At 62.5% G+C, this 17,805-nt stretch overlaps 2 protein-coding genes across 2 annotated transcripts; one reads left to right on the top strand and one right to left on the bottom strand.

Annotated features, from left to right (window-relative positions):
• Positions 1-7,114: 7,114 nt before the first annotated feature.
• GPR142 (G protein-coupled receptor 142) lies at positions 7,115-10,316 on the bottom strand. The gene is made up of 3 exons (XM_045835652.1): positions 10,182-10,316; positions 9,019-9,177; positions 7,115-8,219 (listed from the first exon to the last, which is right to left on the bottom strand). The coding sequence occupies exons 1-3, from the start codon at positions 10,204-10,206 to the stop codon at positions 7,471-7,473; spliced, it is 933 nt and encodes a 310-aa protein (XP_045691608.1). The 5' UTR covers positions 10,207-10,316; the 3' UTR covers positions 7,115-7,470.
• A 2,397-nt stretch (positions 10,317-12,713) lies between these two features.
• BTBD17 (BTB domain containing 17) lies at positions 12,714-17,538 on the top strand. Its single transcript, XM_045835651.1, has 3 exons — positions 12,714-12,836; positions 14,304-14,580; positions 16,254-17,538. Exons 1-3 carry the CDS (start codon positions 12,752-12,754, stop codon positions 17,326-17,328), a joined length of 1,437 nt encoding a protein of 478 aa, XP_045691607.1. The 5' UTR covers positions 12,714-12,751; the 3' UTR covers positions 17,329-17,538.
• Positions 17,539-17,805: the final 267 nt, after the last annotated feature.

Here is a 17,805-nt window from a genome sequence, read left to right as displayed (position 1 = left end):
AGCAGGGAACGCCAAAGACGCACCTCTAGTGCACCATAGGACGCCCCGATTCTGGTTAGCCCCCCACACCGTCCCCACGCCGACAGCCTCACACGGCTTCTTTCTGCTGGAGAGCTTGCAGCTGCTGCTCGGGGTGGGGCCCCGCCTGGGGCGGGTGATGGGCGCTGCCCCCTTGTGTCCCGCAAGCCCGGCACCCAGATCCTTTGCTTGTCCTGGTTTGGGTGCCTTCGTTTGTTTCCGCACTGGGGTCAGAGGAGTCGGGGAATGTGGGGGAGCTGGTCAGGAGCCCAGAGCTCTGGAAGCGTGAGGGAAGGGTATTCCAGGTGGAAAGGTACACTCAGGACCAGAGGAGGCAGGTGGACAGGGGAGCCGCGCCCCGGCTCCCGCAGGCGGGTGGAGGGCCCTGCCCCACCGCCTTCACTGGTGGGCCCTGCGCCCGCGCTGCTCTCCACCACCCGCCCACGCCCCCGGGAGACTCGGTCACTGCTCGGTCCTTCTACCACGAGAGAAGAGCCACGCCTTCCACACGCTGGGGCCTCCAAGTCCTCTCTGGGACCCCAGCTTTCTGCTGAGAACCAACTCACACAGGCCGTGCCCCTCGCCCCCACGAGGTCCTCTCCCAGCACCCCACCCCTCAGGACCCGCTCCCTTGCCCGCACCCCCCCGCCCCCGCTTCCAGAGGCGCGGCAAGTCGGAGGCTATGGTGTGAGGGCATCTTGGCATTCCCCTCCCTCTGCCTGCCCTGCCTGCTAAATATACATCTAGGAGGAGTCGGGGAAGAAATACCACAGGCCTCATTAACTCTTTCTTCTCCAGCAGCCACAGAGGGCGGGCGGGAAGGGACGGGCGGGGCCAGCCATCCGGAGCCCCTGCAGGCTCAGCTGGAGGTGGGGAGGACCCAGCTCCTCACACCTGGCCAGGAGGATGGGGTTCTGGGGTTCCCCTGAGGGAGCGACCAGTGGGGAGGAGACCTACTGTGCCCTCACCCCCCCTTCCCTCCCCCCTCCGGCCCAGAGGGTGGAAGCTGAGTGAGGAGGGCAGGGGGGGGCCCTGCTGGGCACACCTCACAGGGAGGGGAAGGGAGAGTCAGGCCCCAACGCCCTTTTCTTTGGAAAGAACTGGAGGGAGGCCTCAGCAATCCTTTTGCATGGAAGTGAGGGAGTGCCAGGCAGGTGCCCCCCACACAGTCTCCCCAGGGTGGGTCCCCTTTCCCGGTTTTGTGAATAGGGGTGTGAAGGCTGGAGTGAGCCTGAGCCTCAGGGGAGAAGGCTCAGAGTTCCCGGGATTAGCACCCCCCCTTCCCTTCTTCCTTCCCCCCTCAAAGTGGCCCTAACCATCCTGTCCCTGCCCCCACCCCAGGCTTCAGGATGGCAAGGCCAGCGGACAGCTGGCTGGGGGGATGGGGCTGTTGGGGGCAGGGGAAGAAGTTGAAGCAGGTAAAAGACGGCCCCTCCCGCGTGGTGGCCAGTGGGAGGAAATCCACCCCAGCCCAGGACAGGGCCAGCAGCAGCGCCAGCACCAGCGGGGTGCCGCCTGCCCCCGGGTCTCGCTCTGCTCGTGACTCACTGTGGGGTTGGCAGTCTCCCTCCGTCACCCTCCTGGCCCCTGTCCCTCCACCCCTGTCATGTGGGGCTGCTGCCCAGGTGGCTGCCATGGACAGGACCCACTGGCCAGGGGCGGGTCAGAGGGAACCGGACTGGAGGGGGCGTGGGGGAGCCTGGAGACACTGACCCAGGCTCCGGGGCTCTGAGCCCAGGCGGGCCAAGCCGCCCTGTGGTGAAGGCAGGCCCGCCGGACCTGAGGCCGCCGACGGAGGGTGGAGGGAGGAGGGCCATGAAAGGGCCCTTCACACAGTGCCACGCACTGGAAACCTCTCCAGCCACCAGAATGGCCTGAGAAAAGGACAGCCACCCTGGCAGCCGGACGTGGCTTTGTGGCTTCACGGCTTCAGGGTGGAGGAGAGTGACCGGGGGAACAGCTGAGCCACGCCCAGCTACTCCCCGCGGACACTGGGCCCCAGGGCAGACAATTTCCTTGCTGTGGCTTAGATCTTCCCATAAATCTGCCCTAAGGTCCGCCAGCTGCTTCCAAGCCCGTTTGTTGATCCTGCAGCGCCCCCTGCTGTCTGAACCGATAGCAACAGGTGAAAGGTGGGTTGGTCCCAATTTCCTAAATCTTCTAGAACAAGCAACAACCAGCCTCAACGAGCAACCAGCCCTCATACCTCTGGCTAAGCAGCCCCAGGCCCAGCACCAGTGGCAGCCAGCCTAGACTCACTGCTTGGTTTCACCTGGGAACCTCCGAGCCCAGCACAAGTGGCAGCCATCGCAGACTGCTTTATAGCTCAGGCAGGTGGCCCTGGGCAGAAGGCAGGTGGGCGCTGACCTCAGCCTGCACCACCCGAGAACCCCCAGGGCCTGCACACCCAGTGGACAGCCACAGACCACGTCAGAGCACCACCACCCTACCCCTGCACAGGTGATCCTCCATGGAGGGCAGAGGTTGGTGGTCAGTGGTCACAGCCAATCTTTGCAGCTCATTAGCCTGGGTGAATCCCTCCCACTGACCTGCCAACAGCAATGAAGGCTCAACTACAAGAGGAAGGTGTACTCAGCCCACACTAAGGGTGCACCTCAAGTACCCAGCTAGAGTGATAGGGGAGGCGGTGCCCAGGACCCTACAGGACACCTACTACATTAGGCCACACAACCAAGACACGGAGTCAAAACAGCTCTACCCAGTACATAGAAACAAACACAGGGAGGCTGCCAAAATAATGAGACAAAGAAACATGGCTCAGATGAAAGAACAGATCAAAACTCTAGAAAAAGAGCTAAGCGAAATGGGGATAAGCAATCTGTCAGATGCAGAGTTCAAAGCACTGGTGATAAGGATGCTCTGGGGACTTAGTGAGGACCTCAGAAGCATAAAAAAGATCCAGTCAGAAATGGAGGATACACTAATGGAAATAAAGAACAATTTACAGGGAAACAACAGTAGAGTGGATGAAGCCAAGAATCAAATCAATGACGTGGAATGTAAGGAAGCAAAAAACAATCAGAACAACAGAAAGAATAAAGAATCCCCCCCCCCAAAACGAGGGTAGTGCAAGCAGCCCCTGGGACAACTTCAAGCATTCCAACATCTGCATCATAGGGGTGCCAGAAGGAGAAGAGAAAGAACAAGAAATTGGAAATCTATTCGAAAAAATGGTGAAAGAAAACTTCCCTCACTTGGCAAAAGAAACAGGCATGCAAGACCAGGAAGCACAGAGAGTCCCAAACAAGATGGATGCAAGGAGGCCCACTCCAAGACGCATTATAATTAAAATGCCAAAGTTTAACGATAAAGAGAGAATCTTATAATCAGCGAGAGAAAAGTAGTTAGCCCTGGCTGGTGTGGCTCAGTGGATTGGGTGCCGCCTGTGAACCAGGGGGTCGCCAGTTCGATTCCTGGTCAGGGCACACGCCTGGGTTGTGGGCCAGGTCCCTAGTGGGGACCACATGAGAGGCAAACACAGACTGATGTTTCTCTCCCTCTCTTTCTCCCCCACTTCCCCTCTCTCTGAAAAATAAACCTTTTTAAAAAATGTTTTTTTAAAAAGAGAAAACCAGTTAGTTACCTACAGGGGAGTTCCCATAAAACAATCAGCTAATTTCTCAAAAGAAACTTTGCAGGCTAGAAGGGATTGGCAAGAAACATTCAAAGTCATGTAAAGCAGGGACCTACAACCATGATTGCTCTACCCAGCAAAGACATCATTTAGAATGGAAGGGCCGATAAAGAGCTTCCCAGATAAGAAAAAACAAAAAACTAAAGGAGTTCATTATCACAAAACCATTATTATATGAAATGTTAAAAGGACTTATTTAAGAAAAAATAAGATCAAAACTATGAACAATAAACTGCTAATAAATACATATCTATCAACAATTGAATCTAAAAAAACAAACTAAGCAAACGAGAACAGAGACAGAATCATGGATACGGAGAGCGTTTTGATGGTTGCCAGATGGGAGGGGGTGTGGGGGAATGGGTGACGAGGTGAGGGGGTTAAGAAGTACAAACAGGTAGTTACAGAGTAGCCACGGGGATGTAAAGTACAGCACAGGAAATGGAGAAGCCAACGAACTTATATGCGTGACCCACGGACATGAACAATGGTTGGGGGATCGCCTGAGGGAGTGGGGGGGTGCTGGGTGGAGGGAGGCAAAGGGGGACAAATTAGGGCAACTGTAATAGCATAATCAATAAAATATAATTAAAAATAAAGCTAAACGTTACTTTCAACACAAAAAAACTGGATGCCCAGACAAACATTTCTCTTTAAAACAACCAGTGTTATGGGCTGATTCTGTCCACCCTAAATTCCTAAGCGGATGCCCTAACTCCCTGTACCTCAGAACATGGATTTAAATAGGTAATTAAGCTAAAAGGAGGCCGTCAGAGTGGGCGCGGACCCAGTCGGACTGGCGCCCTTATACGAGGAGGTTGGGACACACGGAGAGACACCAGGGACGCGCCCGCACAGGGGAAGGACCATGTGAGGACACGGGGAGCAGACAGCCACCTGCAAGCCCAGGAGAGGGGACCCGGAAGAAGCCAAACCTGCTGACACCTTGACCTTGGGCTCCCGGCCTCCGGAACTGTGAGACAATCCGTGTCTGCTGTGTGAGCCACCCAGACTGGGGTGTTTTGTCAAGGCGGCCCCGGGAACCCAATACACCCAGGTAGAGAGACCAGCAACCAACTTTTCGACCAACTTCCAAACCAGCAAAAACGATATATAGACTTGGGGAGACGTGAAAGACGCTTGAAGAATAACTGCTCTCAAACAGTAACAGGGAGTTACTTGCTCCACCCACCCATGCATTCATTGGTTGCTTCCTGTATGTGCCCCGCCTGGGGATCGAACCTGCGACTTTGGTGTATCTGGATGATGCTCTAACTAACCGAGCTACCCAGCCAGGGCAAGAGCAGTGTTAGTAATACTTTTCAGTGACATGCTTATCAACGCGATGATGCTCTCTTCAGTTCATGGAAGGTTACCGAAATATTAAAAAGACACTGTTCCCTAACGCAACTTATTAGGAAAATATGGTATCGACTCCCACATCTGAGCAGTCCAAGACTGGAAAGTGACGTGACGCCCAGGGTCCCTGAGGCTGCCCTTCCTTCCTCTAGATCTCTGGCCGCTGAGGGGTGGCGGATGAGACGGACCTGGAGCCGGTGGACTTGGGTTCGAGTCTGCGTTGCTCTCGGCCGGCTCAGGGCCGTGTGCACGCCGCCTGACCTCCCTCTGCATGTTTCCTTAGTCTGCAGAGACTCCCCACCTGTGTTTTTTTTGTGTGGGGGGGGCAGTTGCCGGTTTCACCCGAGTCAGGGACGAGTGAGTGAGTGAGTAAGTGTGTGCTGGAGGACAGCTCAGCAGCCAGTAGAGAGTGGCATCTGGCCACTGCCCCCTCCACGGCTGCCTCCCATGACAGGGGCCTCCCCTGGCTTGGGGTGTCTCTCCTTCAGGGTCCTGTCGATTTTTAAAGAATTTTATTTATTTATTTTCAGAGAGGGATGGGAGGGAAAGAGACAGAAACATCAATGTGCAGTTGCTGGGGGTCATGGCCTGCAACCCTGCAACCCAGGTATGTGCCCTGACTGGGAATCGAACCTGCGACACTTTGGTTCGCAGCCTGCGCTCAATCCACTGAGCTACGCCAGCCAGGGCCGGGTCCTGTCGATTTTATACGAGGAAGAAGGTGCCTCCCCAGCTGTGCTGCATTCGGTTCTGCATCCAAAAGGCACCTTTCTTCCCAGAGCCTCCATCTGCAGGGTGGACTCAGACCCTGGGACAAGACCAGGGGGGTGGGGTGACATCCTCTCACCCTCCAGGGCTCCCTTCCCCCCTGGGGGTGCCTGCCCTTGCCCCTGCTCCTCCTAGAGCAAGGAATGAAGCCCTGGTCCACCAACTCTGCCAGCGGGGAACCCCGGAGCCCCCAATCCACTCAGGGCCCGTTGAGACCACGCGGTGGCAGGAATGGCGGGACTTGCAGGTCCTCAGTCCTTCCTCTGAGTTCCTGGGACCCGAGAGGCCTCGGAATTCGGGATGTTTCGGAATGAAGTCACGTGTGGCTTAGTCTAGGTCTCAACGCCAGTGGGCGCGGGGCGGCAGCCCGTAGCCACACGGTCAAGAGCCCGGGCCGCGGCCCGCACAGGGTCCTACGGTGCCTTGTCTCCCATCCGTGCTGGTCCGGCTTCGCCACGCAGTGTGTCAGTGGCAAACTCCGGAGGTTTCTGAGCTTTTTTGGAGTTTAGAATTGTAGATAAAGGGTTGGGAACCTGCCTTTTCCCCACCTCTGGAAATGGCTACGTCTTTTCTGGATGGCCCTGCTCTGGGCAGAAAGAGAGACGCAAAGGGGGAAAAGCTGAGCATTTATTGTGCACTGACTGTATGCCCAGCATCCATCTGGCTCTTTCACTTACGTAACCCCATTACGGGGCTGGGTGGGGGTGGGGGCCCAGCCCGAGCCTCCTGCTCAGGGGAAAGGTCAGCTCAGCCTGCCGCTAATGTGTTTACCCAGCGCCTGGAGCAGGTGGGTGGCCCATCTGCCGCTCTCTCCCAGCTGCCACTCCAGGAGACGGGGGGCCCAGCAGGGACCCGGGGGAGCCCCTCAGGGTCAGTCTCAGGTCAGCAGAGCCGTCTCCTTCCTCCCGGTGGTGTGTGGCGGAGAAGAGGACTTTCCCCAAGTGGAGTGGGCTCAGAGGGCAGGGCCATGTCCTCCCTTCCCACCGGTCCTTCCCTGGCCCCTGCCCTGGGAGGGCATTTCCTTCGGGGCGTGGCCACGGCGACAATGAAAACCGAGGCCCCAGGAACCGGGCAGACCCCCCCCAAGGGGGGTTATGGCTCCCGGGAGCCCAGGGAGCTGTGTCTCCCCGGAGCTGGGCGTCTGCTTCAGGGCCGCCCCCCCTCCCCAGCAGCCCCTCCCGGCGCCTGGCCCAGAGTGCTGGGTCTCCCCAGCCCCGGAATCCTGGAGACACCTCTCTTCACACTGGCCACTGGAAGCCAGAGAAGCGGCCCACTTAGGGACCAAGAGGTGGGCCCTGGGAAAGGGGCGGGGCTGGAAACAAGTCAGCCATGGGTCCATCCACCTTTTCACTCACTCATTCATTCATTCATTCATCCAACCAGCATGAACCTGGCCTTCGAATGTGCCAGGGGACGTGTCCCGCACCAAGCAACGCCCACAGCAGCTGACACGATCAGCTTTGTCCCAGGAAACAGGGGCGGGGCTCGTGCAAAAGTTCCGTAAACTGTCCTCCCCTCTATGTGGGGGGCCACCCCCCACAGGAAGGAGCCTTCCTCTCTGCCCTCATCTTGCAAAGTAGGGTGTCGGTCAAGTTTTGTGGGCGGGACCACCAAGGGCCCGGACACCTGGCCTGGGGCCGCCCCCAGCTCACTGGCTGGGCCCCCCCCTGCTACAGTCCTGCCCCTTTGGGGAGCCCTGGGGGCTTCAGCACAGGCTGCACCCCGGGGCCCCTTGGCTGTGACCACACCCCGCAGGGCAGGTGGGCGTCATGGAGGACCCCTCGGACAGTGGCCCGGAAGGTCTTGCTGACAAAGCAGCAGAGCCCGAAGTTGACCACCGTGTTGAGCATGGCCACCATGTTGGCCACGTCGAAGGCCAGGTGGACCCTCCAGTCCTGGTGGACGGGGGCCACGTACAGGTGGTAGAGCATGACGGAGACCCGGGGCGCCCACAGGAAGGTGAAGAGCGCGGTGAGGCCCAGCAGGATGGCCGTGCTCTTGCCCACCCGCGGCGGCGGCCCGCTCCGGCCCCGCCTCCGCAGCCGGCAGACGACGGCCACGTTGGTGACCAGGAAGACGCCACAGGGGATGAAATAGACGGTGAGGCAGTGAGCCCACTTGAGGACCTTGTCCAGGGGGCCGGGGGGCCCCGCGTCCCTCCACACGTCCAGCCACCAGTAGAAGGGGATGCCAGTCAGCAGGGCAGCTCCAAGGACCACGGCGATGTCCCGGCGGGTCCGGCCCGAGGACGCCGCCGCCCGATGGCACAGGGGGTGGCACAGCGCCCGGTACCGGTCCACCGCGAGCAGGACGGCGATCCAGACGGAGGCGTGGTTGGCGGCAAACTCCAGGACGTTCGCCGTGCGCACCGCCGCCCGGGGCACCTCCCGGGCCAGCACGGCCCCCTGCAGGAGGAAGCCTGCAAACACGATGACCACCTGGGTGACGATGTCCGAGGCCGTGAGCGCCAGGAGGTAGTGGTAAGAGGGCTTCCTGGTCCTGGCGGCAAGGCGGGCCAGGGCCACCGCGGTCAGGAGGTTGACTGGGGGCCGCCCAGGTCCCAGAGGGGAGAGGTCAGAGGGTTAGGAGGGCCGCCCAGACTTCATCTCCCAAGGTGTCGCCCCTGGGCCTCCCCACCTGCTGGGTCTGGCTCCTTTACCTCTTTCTAGAATCTTCTTAAAACTCATCTGGTTGGAAGACTACCTAGATCAGCCCTGCCCTGTCCGTCCACACTGTCCTGCCGGCCACTGACCTCACCTGGGCCAGGCCTCTGCCTGACACACAGGTTTCCCCGGCAACAGGCAGGGAAGGGTAATTCCCCGAGGCCGGGACCATCTGTCCGTCCCTGCATCCGCACCCCAACCCCAGCCCCAGCTCTGCCGTCCGAAACAGGGAGCTCTTGCCCGGGCGGAAGGCAGTCCTGCGTGAACTCAGTCCCCCCAGGAGAGTGCCCACTGCTGGGGGTGGGAGGGGGCCTCTCTGCTCCGCTGAAACCTTGGGTGTAGCTTCCGCACCCCAAGTTCTGGCCCCTCACTTACACTCCCACGCTGCTTTGTTCCCCAGGGACCCAGGTCACCCCCATAAAGACAAGGGGAGCCTGGGGGTCTGTGGGGGCTATGATCCTGCGTCCCAGGGGTCAGCATGAGGACCGGCTCCCTTCAAAGGAGGACACGCCAGCTCCTGGCCAGCCCCAGGCCCCAGGCCCAGCCCCCACTCACCGGGCAGCCCCAGGCCCAGCAGGATGCTGTAGTAGACCACAGGGACGACGCCGGCCACGCACGGGGACCTCTCCGGTGTCTCTGGCCAATGGCCTCCGAGCTCCTGGCTGGGCCCACTGCCGTTGGGTGTGGGCAGCATGGTCACTCGTGGCTGGCCAGCTAGGGAGGGCAGAAGGGTGTGGGGTTAGAGCACTTGGTCTCCTTCCAGCCTGGCCTGGCAGTGGCCCCACCCTGACCCTGACCCTGAGCCTGAGCCTGACCCTGAGGTCTGTATTCACCCCTGCTTTGGGCAGACTCTCTGATCAGACCCAGCCAAAGGTTAGGCCCTATTTTCAAGCCCACCCCACCCCTGCCCCTGCAGTGGCACGGCTTCCCTGATGATGAGGAGAAGCCCTCGGTGGCCTCTCCACCGCGTTGCTCCTGGTGCGTCCTCAGCCTGGAAAGCGGGGTCCTGCGGCAGGGCAGGCCACAGCTGGGGCGGGATGGGGGCGCTTGTGGACATACAGGCTCCCGAACCCCGCTCCCGGCAGCCTGCGCCCCGGGGTCCGCCGAGGGGCCTGAGCAGCTGTGTTTTTCACTATTTATGTATTATTACTTGTTTACCCCTCACCCAAGGACACCTTTTTATTGCAGGAAGGGAGAGAGAGAAACATCGATTGGTTGCTTCCTGTGTGTGCCCGGACCGGGGATCATGCGCCTAGGCCCGGGATGACGCTCCAACCAACTAGGCCACCCCGGCTGGGGCTGCGCGTTTCGTAAGCATGCCAGGCGATCCCCACCCACGGTGACCCGCAGCAGCTGCCCGGCTCTCCTCCACAGCCGCCCCTCCTCGAGGAGAGAGGTTGCTAGGTTCCCCCCTTTCCTACGCTAAAGAACACCCCTCTGGAGCTGGAACGGCCCTGGTATTCAGATGGGGAAACTGAGTCCGAAAGGGTAAGGTGACCTCCCTGTGCCCCTCAGCCCACACATTAGGTCTTTAGGTTTTACCTTCTAGTTCTGATTTCCCGCTGAAGTTCCCCCTCGCCCTGCCCCCTGCTCAACCGAGTTCCCCGGACACACCGCCCATTCATTACCAGCCTCTGGCGCCCCAGCCGGGGCCGCTGGGCTCCCCGCCTGTCCTTCCCCCCCGAGTCTCCCCTCCCACCTGGTTCTCCATACTTTACCTGTCTCTTGTCCCTCAAGCCTCATGCTCCTGGGTCCTGAATTCAGGGTCCCCCTGTGGCTTTTCCTGGGTGTCCCTGCAGGTCCTTCCCAGCATCACCAGCTCCCCAAGCAGTGGTGAGCTCTGAGGTTTCTCCGGGGCCGCACTGAGCCTGTTCGTGCGTGTGGGGAGGGGGGATGGTGGGGAGGAGGGAGGAGGAGGGAGGAAAGGGTGGGGCTGAGCCTGGGGGGGGGGGGGGAAAAGCTGGTACAGTTGACGAGCCTGGAGCACACCAGAATCCCCAGGGCGCAGGGGCAGGGCAGGATGCGGCTGGGAGAAGGGAGGTCGGGCTCTGGACAGTCTGCCTTGCGCTTTCTCTGTGCGCTTACACTCTGGGAACCGGCTCAGCGGGGCGGCGCACCCTGGGGGAGGACCTGGGGGAAAGGCAGGAGGGTTTGGGGAGCCGACTCTACCAGCCTCAGAGAGACAAAGGCCGGTCTGCAGAGAGGGGCGGGGGAAACCAGTGCTGGGGGGGGGAGAGGGGAGGTCGCCGTGGGCAGCACCCAGGTCGGGAGGGAAGTCTCCTGGGCCGGGTTTGGAGCGGTCAGCCCTGCAGCGGCTGCGGGCGGTCGGGCGCGCGGTGAGACCGGGAGGAGGCTCCCTGGGGGCGTGGCCTGGAGGGGCGTCAGGAAGCCCGGCGCAGGGGTAGCTACACCCGTGGAGAGAAGCTGGAGCAGGCCGGTAGGCTGCCAGCGGCGCTGGGAAACCAAGACCCAGCGGGCCCCCTGCAAGCTGTTGTTTTCCTGGCCCTGGTGAAGTGGCCATCCGGCAAGGAGTGTCACTCAGGGGCAAACAAACACCAGACGGTGTGTGAATCTGTGCCTGGCTGGCTCCCGCCAATGGAGGGGGGGCGAGGGGGGGGCAGAAGTGACCAGTACGGCCACCAGCGGGCACCCCAGCATTGCGCAGGAGGAGAGCTGTGCCCCCTCTGGACTCGCCTCCCACCCTCGCCCTCTGGCAACACAGCAGCCTGGCTTCCAGCTGCTAGCCTCACACCTGGGGCAGGAGTGGTATACCTTGACCTCTGCTCCCACCTCTACCTCCAGGTCCACCCCCTGCTGCAACCACAGGAGTCTTGCTGCCCCCTGGTGGCCACATCCTAACCCTGCAAGACTCTGAGAATCCACGGGCTTTGGCCAGGTCCCCTGCTGGGCACAGAGTAGAAACCACCCACTCAGACCCCCAGGGAGAGTGTCCAGGACCCCAGCCCCAGAATGCAGTGAGTTCCCAGCAAGGACGGAGAATTCCCCTGGTCGTCACCTCCCTGCCTGCGCCGTGAGGCGCTGGGTGAGCAAGGAGCTGTTTACAGTCGAGTTGGAAAGGCCAGCCATGGGCGCAGGGCCCCACCAACACTTCCTGAGCACCCACTACATCCCTACACTCGTCACCCTCGTGGCAGCCCCACTCACTAACTCTGATTACCTCCGCTGCCCACAAGAGGGGCCCAGGTGCACCCACCCAGCAGGGCCTGCCCTCGCTCTCTGCCTCAGTGTCCCCTACGGTCGGGGTGGGGGCCAGGCCTTCTGGGTGTCTCCTTGGAACACTGGGGAGGGAAACACCACAGCTGGCAGCTGGACAGAAGCAGTGAGAGAGGCCCGATGAGCAGGTGCCCCTGGAGGCCCGAGGCCACATGGGAAGGTGAATTAGAGGAGGGGGTGGCGGGGCACACAGGGGTGCATCTCAGCACCTCCAGCCCCCGAGCCCAGGCCGGGCGGGCTGGGCAGGCTGGGCAGGGGGAGGGTGGCCTGCGGGGGTGGCCAGCCCTGCTCCGGGCGAAGTGTCCCCTTGCGCTGACGCAGGGGCCAGGGTGCACCTGCCTTATGCCCAGCCCTGCCACCCTGGCTCACCTCGACCCATGGTGGGGGGGGTGATGGTCACAGCCTGCCACCCTCCCCAGAGTGTGCCCAGGACACTCCCGCACAAAAATCATGAATATGACACCAGTTACCCACGGGTCCCTGTTCCACACCCCTGCCCTCACTGGAGAGCTGGCCCGCCCCGACAGGGGAGGTGGGGGCGGGTGGGAGCTCGAGCCGCCCTGGCCCTCCCTTCTCCCAGGCCCTTCTCTGCAGCCTGCTCAGCACGGTTCTCCAGCCAAGATGCCGCCACGCCTGCTCTGTGCCAGCACAGGAGCTTGGGGGAGGGGGCCGGGGACCCTCTGGGCCAGCGCCGTCAGTCAGCCTGGAGCCTGGAGCCTCTCGCCTGCCCTTGGGGAGCCTCAAACTTCCCAGGAGAAGAGGGCCAGCTCTGCTGGGGGCAGGAGATGTGGGGGAGGGTGCCGGATCTGCCCTGCTCCGGGCCCTCAGCGGCACAATAGCCCCTGGGGCTGCCACTCTCTGGCTTAAGAGGTTGCCCGGGCAACAGCTGGGGCCGGTTTCCACCAATCCAAGGCAGAGGCCGGGTGGGGGGAGGGCGGCCCGGCCAGGACAGGGGCACCATCCCCTTGTCCTCAGTCCTATATAAGGAGGAGGGATGGGAGAGGGGTGGCCTGGGTGTCCCTGTCCCTCTGGTGGGCTTGAGGGGGCCACAACGATGCCGAGGCTGGGCTGCACCAAGCCGGGGTCCTGGGGCAGCTTCTGGGCCATCCTGACCTTGGTGGGCCTGGCCACTCGTGCGGGTGAGTGGGCGGTGGGTGGGGTGGGGTGGGGGGCAGGGAACAGGGGCAGGCCCTTTTTGTCCTGGCTGCACACCGGCAGGAGGGGCAGTGTCCAGCCAGCCAGGAGGAGCCCGGAGTCCACACAGCCCAGGAGGAGGGCGGCTTGCCCCAGCGGGAGGAGGGGTGGGCCCACAGGGCCGGGGTCCAGTCCCGATGACAAGGAGACCCTTCACTGTCCGTTGTCCAGGGCAGCTGGCCCCAGTCGGAGGCCAATGGGATGCATCAGCACTCAGGTCCTTCAAAGTGACAGCCTGGGGAGGCGGGGCCCCTCTCTCGCCCCCCCCCCCTTTCTCCCTCTGTCTCCCTCCTGCTCATGCACAGATGCTCTGCTCTTGGGTGAGCCTTCCCTCCAGTGGTTCTCGCGGGCTGCTCGGGCCCAGGGGTGGGGCGGGTGCCCTCTACTGCAGTGGGACGCCCCCTTTCCTCCCTGGGAGGCTCCTCACACCCCTCTCGGCTTGGGGAAGCTGCTGGCAGCATTTTCTGTCACTGAGTGCGTGTCCCCATCTGACCCCCACGGTGCCCCTGAAACCTGACGGAAGGGCCAGCCTCCAAGGGGGATGCCCGCCCTGACATGCAAGTCCCGTGAGAGTCCCACCCTAGCAGCGCCTCAGCCTCTGTGCCCCCTCTGGTCCCCGACTGACAGTCCAGCCACTGAGTGTGGACTCTCTGTCCCAGAAGGGGACCCTGGGCATGGAAGTGGCTCCCTCCACACCTGAGGTCTGTCTCACGCTCCCCCTCCCCGCCCTCGCAGCCCCCAGCCCCCTAACCTTCTCTTGGCGCCCAGCACCCCAAGCCCATCCTTTCCAGGGGGCCGGCTCTCAGCCTGACGCTTGTCCTCCTGGCCCCCTCTCCCTCCCTCAGCCAGCCCACCCCGGGGTCCTGGACCTAACGCAGCCGCAGCCCCACTGTCACCGTCCCCTTCCTCGGGCAGCACACCCTGAAACTAGAGAGCTTGCCCGGGGGTTTGCTGCGCACTTTTCTGAGCATGAGGACCTGGCTTGTTCTGGTCCCGGCCACATGCTAAGCTCCTGGGGGAGAGGCTAGCCCATGACCCGTCCTACGGACCAGGTGGAGAGTTCTTCCGGAGTAGGGGTTCCTTGGCCCTTGCCTGGGGGTCCAGCGTTCCAGAGACCAGTTCTGGGCATTTGGTCCTACACGGGACCATGCCTCTCTCTCCTCCCCTGCCAGGAGTCCACCTCCCCTCCCTAGGCATCCCCTCAAGGTCTGCTCAGGGTCAGGTTCACGGCTTCCCCACCAGGATGTGCTGTGCGCACACGCAGGAACCCACGCACTCCTCGGGCACAAACAGGTGTGCGCACGGCCTCCCCAGGCCTACCTGCCCTCTGCCCACAGCCAGGCACGTGCGTCTCCAGGTGGCCCCCGGCCCAGGTGCCACCTCAGACCGTGCTGTGTCCCTTCCTGCCGCAGCCCAGAGAGCCGAGGTCGGCGGCGAGGCGGGGGGCACCGCCATCAACCACTCCCAGATGCTGCTGCAGCGCCTGCAGGAGCTCCTGCGGCAGGGCAACGCCAGCGACGTGGTCCTGCGGGTGCAGGCCGCGGGCACCGACGAGGTCCGAGTGTTCCACGCCCACCGCCTGCTGCTGGGGCTGCAGAGTGCGCTGCTCCGGGAGCTGCTGAGGAACCAGAGCGAGGTGGTGCTGCAGGAGCCCAGGGACTGTGCCGCCGTCTTTGACAAGTTCATCAGGTGCGGAGGGGCGCGGTGGGGGCGGGGCATTTCCAGCCTTCCCGAGCTCCAGGATCCTCCATGCACAGGGTCCTGGGAGCCCTGGCCCCTTAGAGGTCATCATGTCCATCTCCCAGAGGGCGTTAGGATGAGGATGCCACTACCCCCTCCACCCCTTCTCTTCTGCCCTCTCTCTTGCACGTGCAGCGTGAGTCCCTGCCCCGCCTGTGAGCTCAGGGGTTTGATGTCCGTCACCAAAAGCTCTCAGAACTGTTTCCAATCCTGGCCAGGAGAGGTTTTTTTTTTTTTAAGATTTATTTATTTATTTATTTATTTTTTAGAGAGGGAAGGGAGGGAGAAAGAGCGAGAGAGAGAAACATCAATGTGCGGTTGCCTACAAGCCAGGCATGTGCCCTGACTGGGAATCGAACCTGCGACACTTTGGTTCGCAGCCCGAGCTCAATCCACTGAGCTACGCCAGCCAGGGAAGCCAGGAGAACTTTTTACAACTGCAGAATCCGGGGCGCCGCCCTGGATCCTCGGCTCCCCGTCCGAGCTTCAGCCGTCATTTGTTAATTCTCAAGGCCCCCGTGTGGCTTGTTCTCCAGGCCAGGTTGGGCACCGCAGGGCTAGGGAGCCGAAAAAGTCAGCCAGCGCTGCGCCCCTCCTGCCTCCTGCCAGTGCCCAGCACGCGGGGGGCCAGTCACACTGTAGTCTGAGAAAGGAACGGCTTTAATGACCTAGACAATGTGGTTGCCGGGATTCCAGCCATCACATCCAAGTTCGAGGCCAACAGGAAGAGGGACACCACACAAGGGCCAGAGGGATCGTCCCCTCACCCCAGGTGGCTCCACTGAACCATCCTTCCCCTCAATCCCATGCTGCACCGCTGCTGACCTCTCATTGGCTGGAACCTAGTCACGTGGCCACACTCGCTCTGAGGAGGGGGAGGGGGGACATCCTTTATTCCCAACTTGCTGCCGGGCTGAATCTCCGGGAGGCATGGGCGTTGGGACTGTATCTGACCCTCGCTGCCCCCCCCCCGCCCCCCAGAGTGTGTGCCGGTGGGCACCGGCAGGAGGGTGAGCAGAGACACGAGACAGATGGAGGAGACAGAATGAGTGAGCAGGAGTGACGACAGATGACCGGAGGCACAGCGAGAAAACCCGGGCTGCAAGGAGAGGGGGGAGGGGAAAGTGGGAGTGAACCCGTGTGACCCCCTGCTTTGCGGCGAGCACCATTCCCTCTCCAACTGTCACGAGACCCCCGGGGGGTGGGCGTTACTCCCCCTCTCCTAGAGGCTCGACACAGGGTCCAGCGGCGAGTGAAGCTACATGACTTGCCCACGCACGCACGGCAGGTCGGTGATAGCGCCCGCATCCCCCAGGACTGGGAGCCGCGAACCGGCTTGTTCCGGCACTGAGCTTGGCATGGAGTAGATGCTCCACAAACACGTGCTACTTGTCTGTCCCCACGGGAAATGGAAAGAGGAGGCTGGGGAGTAGAATGAGCGACAGAGGAAATGACCGGATGCCTCAGGGCTCCGTGCTCTGTGAGCACCCTGATCCCGAAGCTCTCTCCACCCAAGGCGGGGTCCTCTCTGGACTCGGAAAGCACAGCCGCAGGCTGGGGGCGGGGGCGGGGGCGGAGGCGGCCCGCTCCGACACCGCCCCCTATCTGCACCTCTTCCGCAGGTACCTCTACTGCGGGGAACTGGCGGTGCTGCTGGCCCAGGCCATCCCCCTGCATAAGCTGGCCACCAAGTACGGTGTGGCCTCCCTGCAGCGGGGCGTGGCCGACTACATGCGCGCGCACCTGGCCGGCGGCGCGGGCCCGGCGGTGGGCTGGTACCACTATGCGGTGAGCACCGGGGACGAGGCCCTGCGCCAGAGCTGTCTGCAGTTCCTGGCCTGGAACCTGTCTGCGGTGGCGGGGAGCACCGAGTGGGGCGCCGTGAGTCCCGAGCTGCTGGCGCAGCTGCTGCCGCGCTCGGACCTGGTGCTGCAGGACGAGCTGGAGCTGTTCCACGCGCTGGAGGCGTGGCTGGGCCGCGCGCGGCCGCCAACCGCCGTGGCCGAGCGGGCACTGCGCGCCATCCGCTACCCCATGATCCCGCCGGCGCAGCTGTTCCAGCTGCAGGCACGCTCGGCCGCCTTGGCGCGCCACGGCCAGGCGGTGGCCGACCTGCTGCTTCAGGCCTACCAGTTCCACGCCGCCTCGCCGCTGCACTACGCCAAATTCTTCGACGTCAACGGCAGCGCCTTCCTGCCCCGCAACTACCTCGCGCCCGCCTGGGGCGCCCCGTGGGTCATCAACAACCCAGCCCGCGACGACCGCAGCACCAGCTTCCAGACGCAGCTGGGCCCCAGCGGCCACGACTCCGGCCGCCGCGTCACGTGGAACGTGCTCTTCTCGCCGCGCTGGTTGCCGGTCAGCCTGCGGCCGGTCTACGCCGACGCCCCGGGCACCGCCTTGCCCGCCGCGCGCCCCGAGGACGGCCGGCCGCGGCTCGTGGTCACGCCAGCCAGCAGCGGCGGCGACGCTGCGGGCGTGAGCTTCCAGAAGACGGTGCTGGTCGGGGCGCGCCAGCACGGCCGGCTCCTGGTCCGCCACGCCTACAGCTTCCACCAGAGCAGCGAGGAGGCGGGCGACTTCCTGGCGCACGCCGACCTGCAGCGGCGCAACTCCGAGTACCTGGTGGAGAACGCCCTGCATCTCCACCTCATCGTCAAACCCGTCTACCACACCCTCATCCGGACCCCCAAGTAGCCAAGCGGGGTGGGGACAGGGAACCTGGTGTCCCGGACGATTCCAGAAAGCCTGGCAGAGCTGGCCTGGAGGGACTGGGAGGGGCCACGCAAACGGCGTTGCCTACACTGGCCCTCCAGGTGACCAACCAGGTGCTGGTGACCTCAGAGGGAGGCCAGGCGAGGGATGGTAGAGCAGATGCCTGGTTTCAGCAGCGGCTTCACGGCTGACTCAAAGACGTTGCTTTTGGTTGAATAAACTGATAGAGAAGCAAGGGGGTGATTGACCCATCCGGGCCTCCGGAAAAGTCCGCCCAAGGGAGGGGGGTCGCACAGACCTAAGGGTTCCCTGTGTTTCATTAACTTTTCCCCAGGCTCCCCACCCTCACATGGAACAGGGCATTGGAGTGGTCAGGGCTGGGAACCCTGGGCGGCTCCGGGGCCGAGGGCCTTAGCTGGGCGACCTCTGAGCCTGCGCTTCACTGGGGTGGGGGGAGCC

This window comes from Phyllostomus hastatus, unplaced genomic scaffold (genome assembly GCF_019186645.2).
Source record: "Phyllostomus hastatus isolate PE091 unplaced genomic scaffold, TTU_PhHast_1.1 phas_contig_210, whole genome shotgun sequence".
NCBI lineage: Eukaryota > Metazoa > Chordata > Mammalia > Chiroptera > Phyllostomidae > Phyllostomus > Phyllostomus hastatus.
The sequence above is the reverse complement of the archived record's forward strand: the minus strand, read 5'-3'. Positions and strand labels throughout refer to the sequence as shown.

Excerpts from the sequence above, each read along its gene's own strand:
- GPR142 (XM_045835652.1), bottom strand. The coding sequence starts at position 10,206 with ATGAGGCTTGAGGGACAAGAGACAG. Across the intron at positions 9,178-10,181 it reads GCTTGAGGGACAAGAGACAG|CTGGCCAGCCACGAGTGACC; the intron begins GTAAAGTATGGA and ends TGCCCTCCCTAG. Across the intron at positions 8,220-9,018 it reads GCTGGGCCTGGGGCTGCCCG|GCTTCCTCCTGCAGGGGGCC; the intron begins GTGAGTGGGGGC and ends TCGTGTTTGCAG.
- BTBD17 (XM_045835651.1), top strand. The coding sequence starts at position 12,752 with ATGCCGAGGCTGGGCTGCACCAAGCCGGGGTCCTGGGGCAGCTTCTGG. Across the intron at positions 12,837-14,303 it reads GGGCCTGGCCACTCGTGCGG|CCCAGAGAGCCGAGGTCGGC; the intron begins GTGAGTGGGCGG and ends TTCCTGCCGCAG. Across the intron at positions 14,581-16,253 it reads GTCTTTGACAAGTTCATCAG|GTACCTCTACTGCGGGGAAC; the intron begins GTGCGGAGGGGC and ends CCTCTTCCGCAG.